Consider the following 15,279-nt stretch of genomic DNA (forward strand, 5'->3'; position numbering starts at 1 on the left):
AAATTTGTATCTATGATAACGAATAACTTATTTGTTGCTGTAATATCTTATTGTTTAATATTGCTTATCTTTTCATTATATTTAGTATGAAAAAATATTGAAGAAACATGCGCTCTTGAACCAAAACTAATGAGGCGTTCGGTCGTTTAAGATAGTAACTGAAATATTTAGGGAATTTTTTGACATTACTTCTAGGGTTTTCTAGGGTTCATTTCATAAATTGTTCAAAAAATCTTTAGAAACTTTGTTTTCTTAAGAGAATAATGTTTAAATTAAATTAAGGTAAGTGACTACTAGTTGAAGGTAAAACATATTAATTATAACACATTTAAACATTGTAAAAGTATTAATTTTGTTTTACGACCGAACGCGATAAGTAAGAGAGGGTAACTTGTAATAAAGTATTAATTTTTTTAGGGTGTTTATTTCTCTTACTTATACGTCCATTAAATTAAACGTACAAGAAACATTCATCACTTGGATTAAAACTAATACAGCTTTGAAAAACGCACATTTGTCCCCTTATCTCCCCAACAATTCTTTCACCATAGGAATTTGATGTGAAGGTTTCACAAACGGATCAATATTTTTTATCTTTTTTTTTTGAGGATTTTTGATACTTCATTTATCCTAGTGTTTGTCTTGGAGTGGAATGATTGTCAAGTAATATGGTCTTCACTAATAATATTTATTCTTATCACAAAGCACCTCCATGCTTTATTTAGTATGCTGATTATAACATCTATGTTCACTGTCAATTTTGGTACTAGAGATAATAAGAAAGTTGGTGGTAAGCAAGGTTTCTCTTAAATCGATTTTCACCATCTGGTATTACGTGCTGAGGTGGTTTAAAGAAATCATCTAAAATATCAGCTGGATTAGTATAATGTACATAATAGTTCACTTTTTAGTTTTAAGAATCATTAAATCTCATTATCTTTCATTTCTTAGAGTAAAGCCGTTTGTAGAGTCTAATGATTTCCCAAGCGGAGAAAGCATTTTGGAAAACTTTCTATTCCATCGAGTAACATGTACATTGAAAATAGAGATAGAATTATCTAATAAATAGAGATCAACTAAAATTGTGATTCTTATTATTAGTTCTAGTAACATCCAGACACATATTAAGTAATAGTAATTACAATTACTTCATTCCAATGTTGCCATTTAATTCAGACGGGAGGAACAAGGTTGTGCGACATTAGCGCACTCCCACGGATGACACTGCAACTATCTCTCACAGTGAAACGGTGTATGGCCTGGACTAGGACTAACAGGGTGCTATGTGGTGGATTTGGTTAGAATTTATTAATTACTTAAAAAAATTCAGTCGAGATGGTGATACAACATGAAACGTAACTAAGGTAGTTGCACTTGTTGTGATTGTCTTCTAATATCTTCGGTGTAATCCAAAACTGTCATTTAAGTCTTCCAGAGATAAAACTTTTTCATTAAATTTTGTTATCATTATTCATAGCATTGTGATTACTATTTATATTGTGCCTTTTCAAGAATTGCTGGCCTTTACAAGAAAAGAATGTTAATTTCTTCATTATCAATTTTTCTTTTCTTTTAATTATCAAATTACTTCATCAAATCTGTGAAACTAATTTGTTTTTGTGTAAAAGCCAGAGATCTTAGTCTGATTTCCAATCTTAATCCAAATTTTAACTATCTAGAACTTTTATTACAGATTGATTGCTTGTGTAAATAGGCTAATTACTAAGAAATGCCTCTAAATTATTTCAGCATATTGATCATAATTGCTCATGACTGTTTGATCTGTTGAATACCTGTTCTTGATCGTTTTACTTTTAACTGAGTAGAAAGTTCATATATTCTGTTATTGTTTTTGTAACATATACTTGACAGTCTTCATTTAATTTAATTTACTGGCCTCAGCAAGGCCATTGGAATGTATATTGTGATAAATTTGTGAGTATGAATTTTTCTCCCTATCACTATTTTTTTAATTGCTTTATAATTTTTGAATATAAATTTTTTATGTTATACCTATCATTTTAGCATCAAAACAGTAATGTTTTTATCTGTTTTGATGTGGTTCTCAAACCCTCAGCTTTGTCATTCAGGTGATGAAGTATAAATCAAGTTTCCCTTTATTCCACAAATACGATTAAGTATTCTTTGTCAAGCTTAATATTAACTGGAAGATGGAAATCAAAAATTTAAGTGTTACTGCTTCTATGCAATCTTCAGTAAAACCCCAAAAAAGATTATTGAAAGTAAGCAAATAATTTCAGTTTTGATGATAACAGTCAACTCCGTAGACTATTTGACTCACTGAGCTCTGTAATTTGATGTAGCGTATGATTGTTTAGACCTTCGAACAGCTGATTTCTGCACAGAACATATATGGATTAGTACCTCAATAAGATATATTCATTTAAAATTAAAGTTTTTAACCTCATTTTATCTAATATTATTTTTAGAATTGACAACTGAATGAACTAAGTCAGTAATATAACCACATTTAAATAAAACTTAAATCTTATAAAGATCTTTATCCATGTCATTTTCATCCATCCATCATATTTTCCCACCTCGTTTACTGTTACATGCTTGATGACAGGATGCAATTATTTTATTATCTTATTCATTCATGCTTATTAAAACAATCGTAATGAGAAAGGTTTTTGCATTTATTAATGTAATAATCATTTCATGACAAGAAGACTGGAAACATTTTAATGAAGTGATAGGAAGAGGTTTATGTCCTGTGTAACAGGAAACTTTGTGTGACATTGAGAAAAATCTTTTATCTTCTTTGCCAGTTGAAAGAGGAGAAAGATGCTTTATTTCAAAGCTCTTTACCAGGTCAATTGGATATCCATTATTAAGTCTTAGGATTTTAGTTACAATGTTAGGATTTAACAGATTGGTTCAGAGTTATAATATATTAAAACTATAGCCTATATTTTTTAAACTTTTATTATTTATTTTATAACATTTTAATCACTGTATTTTCTTATTTTCTGATCATTTAATTAATTGATAAATTTTATTTTTGTTTTGCATTATAAATTTGGTCTTTACTCAATTTAATCACTATTTCACACAAGATAATATAAATATGTGACATTTATGAATTTTGTATATTATTTTTCTTTTATTTTATTAATGATATTCATTAATTTCTTATTAGCTCATCCTTATAATATTATTATTTTCTTTATTTTATTAATTTTATATATTAATTCTCTTTCAAATCATCTTAATAATTTTATTTCCTACTTCTCAATTCAGTCAACATTATTTTAATTAAACTCCTGGAATGGTATTTATTGCAGTTGATAATCCTAAAAGAAGAATTTGGATAATTATATGGTATGTTTTTAGTTTTTTTTATGAGACTAAAACAATGTATGTAAATTGTAATCAAAAACATTTATTAGTTTTTCAAAAATCCATTTCAACTTAGTACAAATGGTAAAATACATGGTTCAAATAGTAAAATCTTAGTATACCTTAGCATCAAACGCTCAAATTTCTTAATTCTTTACTAAGATAATGTTCAGCTCTTACATAGCAATTTTCAAAACTATAATTTTGTTTTAATTGTTTTGATATAATTATTTTTCTATGTAGTAGATCATTATTATATAGATAGATTAGATATAGATGAGGCTCAACGGTATCAGAGTGTGTTTATTTTTTTTTAGTCAAAACAAAAAATTTTACATGAAATAATGTTTTTAAAATTTTTAGTTTTCAAGAGGAGAAAATGTTCAGGGAGTGAATTCAGAAAAAAACACAAAATTATTTATTTGTGCTGATGTTTCAACATGAGTTTCAGGTCATCATCAGGGAGCTTTGACAGAGGTTCTGGCTATACTGTTTTTTAAATTGACTTTTATTATTGCTGTTAAAAAGGAAATTAAATTTACTTAAAATAATAATATTAATAAAATAAGAAAGCAATAGTTTGAATGTTTCTTTAAAATTTTACTTGGTTAGAATTGCACAGAACATTGTAAATATATTGCAGACCTCTTAAAGAATATTAAAGTAAGGATCTTTCCCCTCTTACAACTAGCGTGATCTATAGGGAAACTGTGTAAATCACTCTTCTGGTAATTAAAATAAGTCTGGCCTACTTTTATCAGTATTTTTTAGTGTAAGAATCAGTATTTTAAAATATGTAATATTTAATTAAAAATTAGTATAAAAACTGCCTAGTATTGATTTTGTCAAATTCCATCCACTACTTTTGCTTCAAAATGAAAAAAATTATTTTTCTTGACAAACATGTTTCAAACTCAGCTTCTTTAGCTTTTGTTTCTAAAACAACTAATCATGTTAATTTCAGTTAAAGGATAAAATATTTTTTACCTGTCAGTATATTGGTGCTATAAAATATTCCGGGTTGAATAGATTATCACTGTTGGAAAATCTTTCAAAATTTATTAAAGTTTAATTGTATGAATTCCAAATTACTTATAAATTACTTACTATCTAAACTTAAAAATATGATGAAATGGATAGTTTAAAAATTGATAATTTGATACGAGAGGCACTGAGCTCTATGCAATTTGTCAGGGAGGGCTTCTCTATACTAGCATAAATCTAATTATTGCTGGCAAGGAGCCATGTATAAAACAGTAGAACTACAGAGTTCATGTAAAAAAGTAAAACTGTAGGCAAAAGTGGGGGCAGCATGGTTAGGGGCAAAAATTTATAAAAATCATTAAAATATAAAGATTAATTAATTTATTCTAGAAAGATGTTATTTTATAGTATTTCTCTAAAATTCTGCATCTTTTTTAAGGTACAACCTATCTGATTCATGATTATGAACTTATTATAGTATTTTGAATCATTAGTGGATTGCTGAATTAATGTGCAATTTTGTTTTTCATGATTGTATATTAGGTAGTGTTGGTTAAACTTAACTTCAAGAGCTGTCAAATAAATTAGACTGAAAGCCAGGTGTTAAATAAATCACTCATTATGCTGCATTATTGTCTGGATTATAAATCTTTATAATTTTTATTGAAAATGAAACTAAATAGAAAGCTAATGATTTTAAGTTATAATATATAAATGAAAAAAATAGCGAAGATACAAAGTAGATAAATACAAACAAAATATTGACTCATTAAATATTTTATGACCAGTTCCCGACCATTATTTCTGTTGTTTATGATAATGTACTTGTTTGTTTGTTTTTTTTAATGGGGTAAAACATCACTGGTCATCAACGCAATTTATTTCTTGTTTAATTTTGCTTACATTTGTTTTATTTTATTAATTTTTTTGGCTTTCCAATTTTATATTTGTGCCAGTAAATCTTTTGATTTTAAAAACTGAAACTAATTTTATTGTTTTATCATTGTCTTAAGAGTTTTTGAAATATCCGGGTTTAACACCTTATTGAGGTGTGACATGAAATATGGGCATTCCTGGAAGATATGGCTAATTTTTAAATTGTTGTTACATTGAAATTTCAGAGGTGTTTGTTTTGAGATAAGATAGGAGTGAGTGAGCCTCATTTGACCTATTCTGAGCTTAGTCAGTTTGACTTCCTCTCTTTGGCATTTACGGCTGGAGGTACCCCACGGCTTGACGTTCTTTTTAATAATTATTATTTTATGATGATGTAATTAATCAGTTATTAATTAAATAACTCCTACGAGATTGGTATAAACCTGTGATTATAGTGTTTTATTTTCATTTCAGGTTTGGGCCTTTGGCTCTTGTGAAAAGAAATGGCTTCTGGTGGTTCGCATATTGCAGATGACTCAAAGACTGAAAGAAGTTTTAAGCCTTGGGAACGCTTCTCTGCCTGGATACATGCAATATGTATTGTCACATTTGACCTTGAACTTGGTCAAGCTTTGGAAATTGTGTATCCAACTTGTACTAAGTTAAGTGAAGAAGATAAAACCAATATATGTTATTTAGCTTTTCCTGATTCCAATTCAGGATGCATGGGTGATACACAATTTCATTTTAGATTTCGCCATATTCCTCATGATAGTGCTTGCCCGACATCTTCACATGCCACCTATAATAATGGGAATTCAGTATCCCTTCTAGCCAATAGAAATTATCTGTATGGATATGTTTATTTTAGGCAGGTCAAAGACACAACACTTCCAAGAGGCTATTTTCAAAAAAGTGTAATTATATTATCAAAATATCCTTTTGTGAACCTATTTTTAACTGTTTGTCGCATGATAGCTCCAGAATTCTTCGAAAATGGAACTTTGAGCATTGAAGCAGCTTGCCATGAGATCGACCATTGGCCTCCTCCTATTAATGGAGAGATAGTGAGTCTTCCCCTTTTAGGGATGGTCCTCCAGGCCCAAATACCTGGTGACATTTCTCTAGGTAATGCTTCTATTCTGCAATCTATCTGCTCAACCAGTGTTATCCCATGTGTACATCTCAACAACCTCTTTAGTTGTTTTTCTAATTGTATTTACCATATTCAGCTTTTATGGGAATTAGTTTTAATTGGTGAACCAATAGTCGTAATGGCATCCTCACCAGAGACTTGTTCACAAATGGTACATGCTCTTGTGACTATGATTATGCCTTTGATGTATTGTGGTGAACACAGACCATATTTCACGATCCATGATACTGAGTTCAAAGAGTATACTAAGACTACTCAGCCTCCTCCTCCTATAATTCTTGGTGTCACAAATCCATTCTTTTCAAAAACTTTGCAACATTGGCCGCATATCATCAAATTGCCAGAGGCTACAAAGGCATCAACTTTACAAAAAAATAAAATTAAGAAAGGGGTTGTTAAAGCATTTGATAGTAAATCTGGTGTTTATACTCAGTATGAGCCGTTTTTGCATAAAGATAAAGGGATAGTAAAAAAATTATTGAAAGGTATACAAACTAACAGACCAGAGGAGGTTCAAAGTGCTCTCTTGAGGCGACATCTTCTGGAGTTAACCCAAAGCTTTATGATACCATTAGAAAGGTACATGTCAACGCTTATGCCTCTTCACAAAAACATTTCTCCATATAAGGCAGCTCCGTCTCCTTGGCCATTTAATCCGGAGGCATTTATTGCAACCTTATCCAAATCTGGTCCTCAGCTGACTACAGGTATCAAAGGTGATTGGGAAGGTCTTTATAGGAGGTTCTTCAGGAGCCCCAATTTTATAGGGTGGTATAGTACACGAAGTAAGTCTATGAATGAGAAACTTCAGATACTGCAGTTAGAAGCGTTGTCAGAGGCAGATCTCCGTCAATGGGTACAGGGTAAAGAAGAAGTCGAAGTGGTCGACATGATTATCAAGATACGCTGCAAACTTGAGGAATGTCGGATCAGAAATGTGCGGATAAGTGATCATGTTTGTAAACAACTCCAACAACGAATGGATGAAATAGTTTGTACATTACCAGATGACCTTAGGTCAGTTCTTAATTCCAAGCCTAGCTGACCATTACTTGACAACTCTGATAGTTGCTCACTCTGTCTCATTTTTACATAAAAAATCAAAATATATTTGAATGTCAAACTATATTTGCCATATTTGTATATATTTCTGTGAGTGTGTTTGAGAGTTAGGTAGGTATAATTGTAAATACTCACTAAGTTTAAGAATTAAGTTTCTATTTAAAAATTATTTTTGTAGTACCTGGGATCATATTTTGAAAAAAAGAAACAAAAACAAATAATTAGTGTAATATTTTAAATTTTTTAAAAAGAGTAGATAAAAGAAACAATTATGAATTTTTTTTTAAAAAAGTGGTTTTATGTTGATGTAAAAATGTAAATAATTTAATATGATTATATGATAGTTGTCAGCCCTTTGCACACCATTGGCTCCATTCTTGGTGCATTATTCTGTAAGTTTTTATGCAAAGCATAATAACAAAAAGGATGTAAATAGGTGGATTCAGATGAACTTGATAATTTAAAAATTTATTGGTTCAAAGTCCAAAGGGTTAAATCTGTGAAATTTAGAATTTCCATTCTTTAGCTAAGCTAATTACAATTTCATATATGTATTATTATAGGACAATGTGCCAAAAAAAGATATTGTCATTCATTCCATATTTGTGATAAATCGCGACAATGAATATTTGTATATTTTATAGTTGTGGTCATTAAATTTTAATTCTTCAGAAAATATTGCTTCTTTAAATTAATAAAATACATCCTTACTAAGGTATTTGTTAAAAGAGTTAACACATATTATGCAGGTTGTGGATATGCTATGTGATTGAAATTTTTTGATTAGTTTCTTTTGAACTTCTTAGCGCATGTTAAAAGTTATTTTAAGTAGATAATTTTTAAGCTCATCAAGCTTATTTAGCAATTTCAATTAAATTTACGAAAATGTGTTGTGGTCTCAGGTCCAAAGTTTTTCATGATGTAAAATATACGAATTGAGGGATTGTACTAGTTTGTTATTGTTAGTTTAAACAGTTATGAGGATTATTATGGTTGAATCATAGAAGAAGCGATTATTTTTAATTTATGATATGATGGACTGTAGCTTCTTAAACACATCTCTTAATACTATTTCTGAATTCTGTAGTAGATGATTTCTAAAAAATCAAACAATAAAAACCAAAATTTTTTTTAACTTAATTGTTTAATTTATTTTTCTTATAATAGTAGTTGCTCTTTTGTTATAATTATGTTCTTCCATTTAATTAAATTTTATTTTTGAATAATTAATTATATTCCTGTTCCTTCTGTTTGCTGATGTTGTATGATGATACGTTCTTCTTTAGTGGGTTTAATTCAAGGTACATAGAACCTGCATGTTTGACAGATTTCAAGTTCTGAAATCTGACATTTATGTACAGATTCTAAATTTTAACTCTTGAAATTAGGTTTCGCTAAAAACTTTTTTCGTGAAATTCATTCGTTTATTTTTTAAAATTGTTTTGGCTAACTGAAGATAAATGCAGAGAAGACAAAGGCTACTATAATAGGTTATAACTATCCCCCCATCAAAAATCTTGGAATTACCTCTGACTGTTCTCTTTCTGGAAAAAAACATGTCTCCAATATCATGTCAAAGCTTCTAAATTACCTTTCTCACCTATTTCTATTCAATATTGTCCCACTTTGATGGCTGTTGTATGGTATATGGAAGTGTCATAGGGGATTTAAGGCAAAATTGTTATTTTATTCGAAATGGACTTATTCCAGAATAACTTAAGATTTTATTTTAAATCTAATGTTCATTAGTGTGTTCATTTATTCCTTAAAGGCAATTTATTTTTACTATTTCTCTTCCACTTATTTCTTTTTATTTGGTAATTGATAACTGATATTGATGTTGTACAATCATGAAAATGCTTTGCAGGTCTGACTGTAAATGATTAAGAATTATAATGAAGTTATTTTGGAATAATAATTGCTTATAATTTTATAAAGTGAGTGTTTGATGTTTGACAGTTTGTGGTTTGATTGAAATTCATTTGTTGATTTGTTCAAAGTTTGTTTCGTTGTTGACCAATGATCAAACTTTTGATAAAAGATAAGGAAATATATCTAATCGTTGTAATGTTTAGAATGTTTAAACAGATTTTTTATAACATCATAAAATTATTATGCTATTAATTCCCATAATCTTGATTTACTGAACATGCTATTCTAAGCGTATTTTAACTAAAAGATTTAATTTTTTTTTTTTTAACCCATTAAGCTTAAGATTTAGTAGTTAACATTATTCAAAGATAAAATAGATTTACTACAAAAGTTGAATAAAGGTTTAAGAGTAAAATAAATTGTTGAATTTCTCGGAGTAAGAAACAGAACAATTAAAGATAAGAAAATTAATTGTAACGATTTTGAAGCTCTTACTTCACAATGCTCTTTAATAGACTTGGTATCACAAAGAAGTATACTTAAAAATTATCTTAAGAACATGTGGACGATTCATCATGGCTCTACTTTGTTTTAGAGAAAGATCGTGGTACTACTATATATATTTTTAAAGAGTACGTTCTTGGTATATTTACCCATCAAAAAGTAGAAAGACTATCCTGCTGGGAAAACACTAAGTTAGGTTAAACAAAACCAAATAATTAAACTTAAATTTATAAAATTTATAATAAACTAATGGGGAGTACCATCCTGGTAATGATTTTAATGATACTCTTCCGCTTTGTTTTGAAAATAATTTCTTTAGACCACTTAGAGTCAAATTTTTTTCAAACCCAGCCCTTTTGTATAATATCAGCTTCGTAGCCATTGTCATTTTTTGAGTTACATAGATCAATGAATCATTGAGCTACCAGTATGTGTTTTATATGCTATATGTTAATATAAACACAAAACGGGTTTTTATAGAAGCATCCAGAGGATGTTTACAAAATACACATCGATCCAAAGTACAAATTTTTGTTAATACTGATCTGATTCAGATGATTTTAGTTTTGTATTTTAAAGAATTCAATTACCTTTTAACTGAATGGTGACAATTTTATAGGAAATGTACAGTTTTTGGGTTACTCGAAAAATTAATTTTTTTTTAATTCTAGAAACTTTTTATACCAAGCCTTAGTGTACATATATAGCTCAAGTAGAACCACCATTAATAAATCAACTATGTAGGCATTGTCGTTTTTGGACAATCCGGTTTTATTAAACAGATTGGTCCAACAAATTTATCTTAATTGTATATAAATATTAATATTTATATAACCTATACATTATGTTTTGTACTGTATTTTAATGTAATCTATGAGTTAGATTTTTTTCAGTGCAGTGAAGTGAAATGTAGACAAGTAAGTGGACAAAAGGAGGGAAGTGCATTTGAAAAGGCAAACATTGTTTGAAAACAGCAATAATGAAAGTTAAAAAATTAGGACTTATATTCATTTGGGAATATATAAAAATGATTTTTAATTTAAAATGACGTATGTCCACAAATTAACAATATGATCTGTGTAATGTGCAAATGAGCATGAAACATTGTTCAAATGTTTAAAGAATAAAGTAGTGAGAAGGGTGTAATTGGATTCCTGAAGATATATATAATATAGATTTTTTTCTTTTCTACATTTTCTATAAATAGCAATGTTTCGGTCCTGACTATGATGGATAAACTGGGTTCTTCTGTATATATGTACATACTGTTTGTAGGTCATGGAAATCTGTGTTGTGTAACTGTCAACTCATCTGTCCTTATTCTAATTATTTTCTGTTATAATTTATTTTTAAAATCCCTAAGTCATTCTTCCCTTTGTTTGCCCTACTCTCTCCCTGTTATTGAGTGTGTTTTGGTTCAGTAATAACTAATAAAGATTTTTATGGTTTGAAGTATTGGTGAATTCTTATTTTGTGGTTTCTGGACTGAGTAATTCCATAACTGAAAAATGATACGCATTTCCCTTCTTAATTAATTTTTATTCTCATTTATTTTGATACCGCATATCTTAAATTCCTAAAGTTCTGTAAATAATCAAACATGCTTCCTTATTTTTATTGGACTCCACATGTCTTTCATGTTCCTAAGTTTTTATGTTTTTATTTGTATATGTTGTGATTAAACTATGACTGAAGCATCACTTTGTTATGGAAATATAAAACATATTTTATAGGATTTTCATTCTGTAGTATTTCCTATTTATTTCTTTATACTAATCAAAATTTATTATGATCTTAATTGTAGTTTTCGTGTATCAGTCTATTGAGTTAAGTACTGTTTTAATAAATATTGACTAATTGAAAATTGACTTATGTTAATTAGGATTTAAGAATCCCTTCTTTTTCTTAATTTTTGTATTTCAAGTTAATCTAATTAAAAGAAGAATTTAATGCATTTTTATTTAAAAGTTATGTAATGGTACTAAATATTTTAAATATGTTCCAAAATATGGTTAGTGTGCTGCAAATAAATTGAACATTATTTAGATGCCTACAAAGTTTTTCTCAAGAGGAGTCCATGTAAAGAATGATTTTAGTGTACTTTTTGTGAAATTTGCAATAGAAATGACACCTCGTAAGCAATGAAAAGTACTGTCGTATATATTATTTGTTGATCTAAAGGTTTTATTTTTAAATCAATACTTTCTTAGAAGTTCCTTTTTTTTTCCTCCAAATTTTAGAGAAAGTTTGGTAATAAGAGTATATTAGTCTAACACAAGGATAAGGAAAATGTTTTAATGCTATTATATATGTATATATATATATATAGTTGACCGTAAAACTTAAATACAAGAAGATGGTTTTACCTTATTGTATCTTACTGTTATAATGTTCTTAGTTGTTTTTTTGTATCTTTTTAGCCCTGGTGAAGCCCTCCAAAGTGGAGCAAAACGTCGGACATTAAATAGTTATAAACTATTTGTTCCTTTTTTGACCGCAACCCTGACCATCTTCTTATATTTTAATGATATTGTTGACAACTTTTCCGTTTCCTGATTTACGTTACTGTGGCTGATTATCATATTGCACCACCTCAAGATGGCTCACATAATTTGATCAAAATGTCAGTTTTAAATGAAAAACTAAGATTTTATTTGGTAATTGAATATTAATTTTTTTTAAGGAGAAAAAGTTTGATATCAATATTATAAAATAATGACTAAGGGTGATTTTACTAGTATTCAGGCAAATCATCACATTTCCTCTTTTTTTAAACAAAGAGAAATTTAAACAACTTCAAAATTTTAAGTATCAATTACTAAGAATATTCTTGAAAGTTCATGAAGGTTAAGTATACTTAAAATTTAATATTTTGTTATTGTTTTATTTTTACTCCATGGTAACTTATATTTAAACCTTATATATAAGACATAGCCATTACTACTACTTCCAGCTGTATTGTAGTTCGGTAACCTTCCAAAAAGTTTTTTTCAAGTTCTCTCTCTATCCCTCTCATTTTGATTCGGGTCCTTCACTTTCTTCAAAAGAAGTTTCTGCCTTTTGAAGCAAAATGAAAGTTTTAATACAAAAGTAATGGACATTATTTAAAAATGAAAAATTTTGAAAGGAATATTTTTTGGCAAATTTTTGTATATCTATATGAATTGTGTATCCAATCTACTAGTTCCTAAAATTAAGGATACTTTGACAGTTTGGTTGACACTACTCATATTTGAAATAAAATTTCACATAGTACCATTGCTAATGAATTCCTGAGACAATATTTTTTAAGCCTCATGAAGGAATACAGTAGTTATTTTGGTCTTATAATTTTTTTATAGATCCAGATCCTGAAATCCTCAAAACCATACAATTTTATGGTTCCTTAATTTCTGAAATGTTATTTATTAAAAAAAAAGAAAAAGTTTTTTCTTTATTTTGTATGCTTAGAGGCTGAAATAAAATAAAATGATTATTTAGTGGATTGAATATTATTGGAAAATGGATTGATGTTGATACAAGAAATTAATTGATTTTATATTTTCATTGATTGTGCTAAAATATAGCTTTTGTTTAAAATATACTTATGAATACTCAATATTTATGTATAATTAGTAGGTTATCTTTTTTGCCAGTTTTAACTAAATTTCCAAGAATTTGTCATGTGATGAGCTGGTTGGTAAGCTGATACTATAATCCTGTATTATATCTCATGAACACATTTTAAATGATATTGGTTCTTAGTTCAGAATTGCATTTATGTTAGGCTAAGATAAATAATGTTTTATCAAGGTACACAAAAATCATTCACATCAAAGTTTTTGAAAATTGGAATTCTTATTTTTTCTGCTTGTTATGAACATGTGACAAAATATTGTTTCAACACATCGTCAGTTTGGAAGAGCACTGTCACAACTCAAAATATTTCATTTTTATGTTTTCCCAATGAAACGACTGCAATTTGTCAGTATTTTTATATGGAAGAGAGTTATAATTTGTTACAAGTTGTAATTCCTTCACCTACTAGATGGCTTTGTAAGAATTTTTACTTGTAACTCTCCTCCAGAAAAAAAATATTGACTAATTGGAGTCATTTCAATGCGAAAACATAAAAGTGAATTATTTTGAGTTGTGACAGTCTTCTTCCTAACTAATGATATAATGTTTTATTGTATGTATTGCTTTATAAAATAAAGGATTTATTTGTGTTAATAAGTAAATTCAACTGTGAAAACTTTAGTAAATATATGTAAATATTTATATGGTCTGTGGTTGGAATGAATAATACATATGAAAATTATTGGATTTTCAGTTTGTAGTTTTATCAATGAATAAATATATCATTTGAACATAAGTACCTGAAATTATTAATTAATTCTATAACAGATTGTAGTACCTGAGACCATACATTATTGTTTACAATGAGAGTTACGGCTGTTGGCTATACTCTTTTAGTATTTAACAAATTCCTTATTGTATAAAAGTATGGGATTAAATAGGCTAGATCTTAAATTATGTGCTTGAAGGATAGCATACTGTAAACGAAACTAATTTTTATATCATATATCACTTTGTGAATGTTGATTAGCTCAATTTGTCATGACAAAAAAAAAAAATGACTTATAAAAATATCTGAAGTTTATTATCAATGTATTGTATAAATCTATAATCGTTTGTATATCAAATGTAGTTACCAGTGAATGGAGGAACTAGTGTTTTTATTTATTTTCCTGTCTGTAGCTCTGAAATATAATTGTGATTTTTATCTTGTTGTTTTTCTGTAAATAATTATACACTTCTTTTTTCATTATTTAAGTTGTACATTTTTAGTTGTTTATATATATAAATATATAGTATAGTTACTCATATATGTTTATGCTCATGCATTTACTTTGATAGTGGCTCAACTAAAAGAAAAAAAATTTCTTTTTAAATTTGTCTTGGATGTATTCGAAAGATTTTACCATTAATTGGGATTACTTTTTGACAGTCTGTAATGGAAACCGAATAGAGAAAGTGAACTCAATATGTAGTGCTGTCTTTGGAATTTGTACGAGACAAATTATTTTTATTTGTTTAAGCTTTTCCACTATCTAAGTAAAGCAGCAATACATTTTTTATGATTTTTCCAGTCAATATTATTTTCATGAAATTTAATACTTTATGGGACCAATTTTATTTTTTCTAAAGTGAAGTTGGGTGTTATATAATTCTCATATTGTTTGGAAAAAACATATTCATGGAATAACATAGTCATTGTATTGCCTGGGGAATCACTGCTCTAGACTAAAGCTGTTTTGGTGAGGATTAAATATTTTTGTAATAATTTTTTCCAACAATGTAGTTATTAAATGATGCTGCTACATATTCAAAAAGCATTAAGTTTATTTTGAAAACATTCTTCTTATTTAATAAAATCAAATATACATGGCCCCAACATTTAATAAGAAAATTATGAGACC

The 15,279-nt window shown here is 28.2% G+C and overlaps 1 protein-coding gene across 3 annotated transcripts; it reads left to right on the forward strand.

Moving 5' to 3' along the window:
• The first annotated feature begins 1,207 nt into the window (after positions 1 to 1,207).
• Positions 1,208 to 14,582, forward strand: LOC106686174 (protein DENND6A). Of its 3 annotated transcripts, XM_014429354.2 has the most exons (3): positions 1,208 to 1,364; positions 3,727 to 3,840; positions 5,698 to 14,582. In XM_014429354.2, the coding sequence occupies exon 3, from the start codon at positions 5,727 to 5,729 to the stop codon at positions 7,422 to 7,424; it is 1,698 nt and encodes a 565-aa protein (XP_014284840.1). In that variant the 5' UTR covers positions 1,208 to 1,364; positions 3,727 to 3,840; positions 5,698 to 5,726; the 3' UTR covers positions 7,425 to 14,582. The 3 variants fall into 3 exon arrangements, with proteins under 3 accessions (XP_014284840.1, XP_014284831.1, XP_014284849.1); XM_014429345.2 differs by lacking the exon at positions 3,727 to 3,840 and having other exon boundaries at positions 1,209 to 1,364; XM_014429363.2 differs by lacking the exon at positions 3,727 to 3,840 and having other exon boundaries at positions 1,216 to 1,297.
• The last annotated feature ends 697 nt before the right edge of the window (positions 14,583 to 15,279 follow it).

Source organism: Halyomorpha halys, unplaced genomic scaffold (assembly GCF_000696795.3).
Source record: "Halyomorpha halys isolate HHAL.00 unplaced genomic scaffold, Hhal_1.1 Scaffold34.1, whole genome shotgun sequence".
NCBI lineage: Eukaryota > Metazoa > Arthropoda > Insecta > Hemiptera > Pentatomidae > Halyomorpha > Halyomorpha halys.

Excerpts from the sequence above, each read along its gene's own strand:
- LOC106686174 (XM_014429354.2), top strand. The coding sequence starts at position 5,727 with ATGGCTTCTGGTGGTTCGCATATTGCAGATGACTCAAAGACTGAAAGA.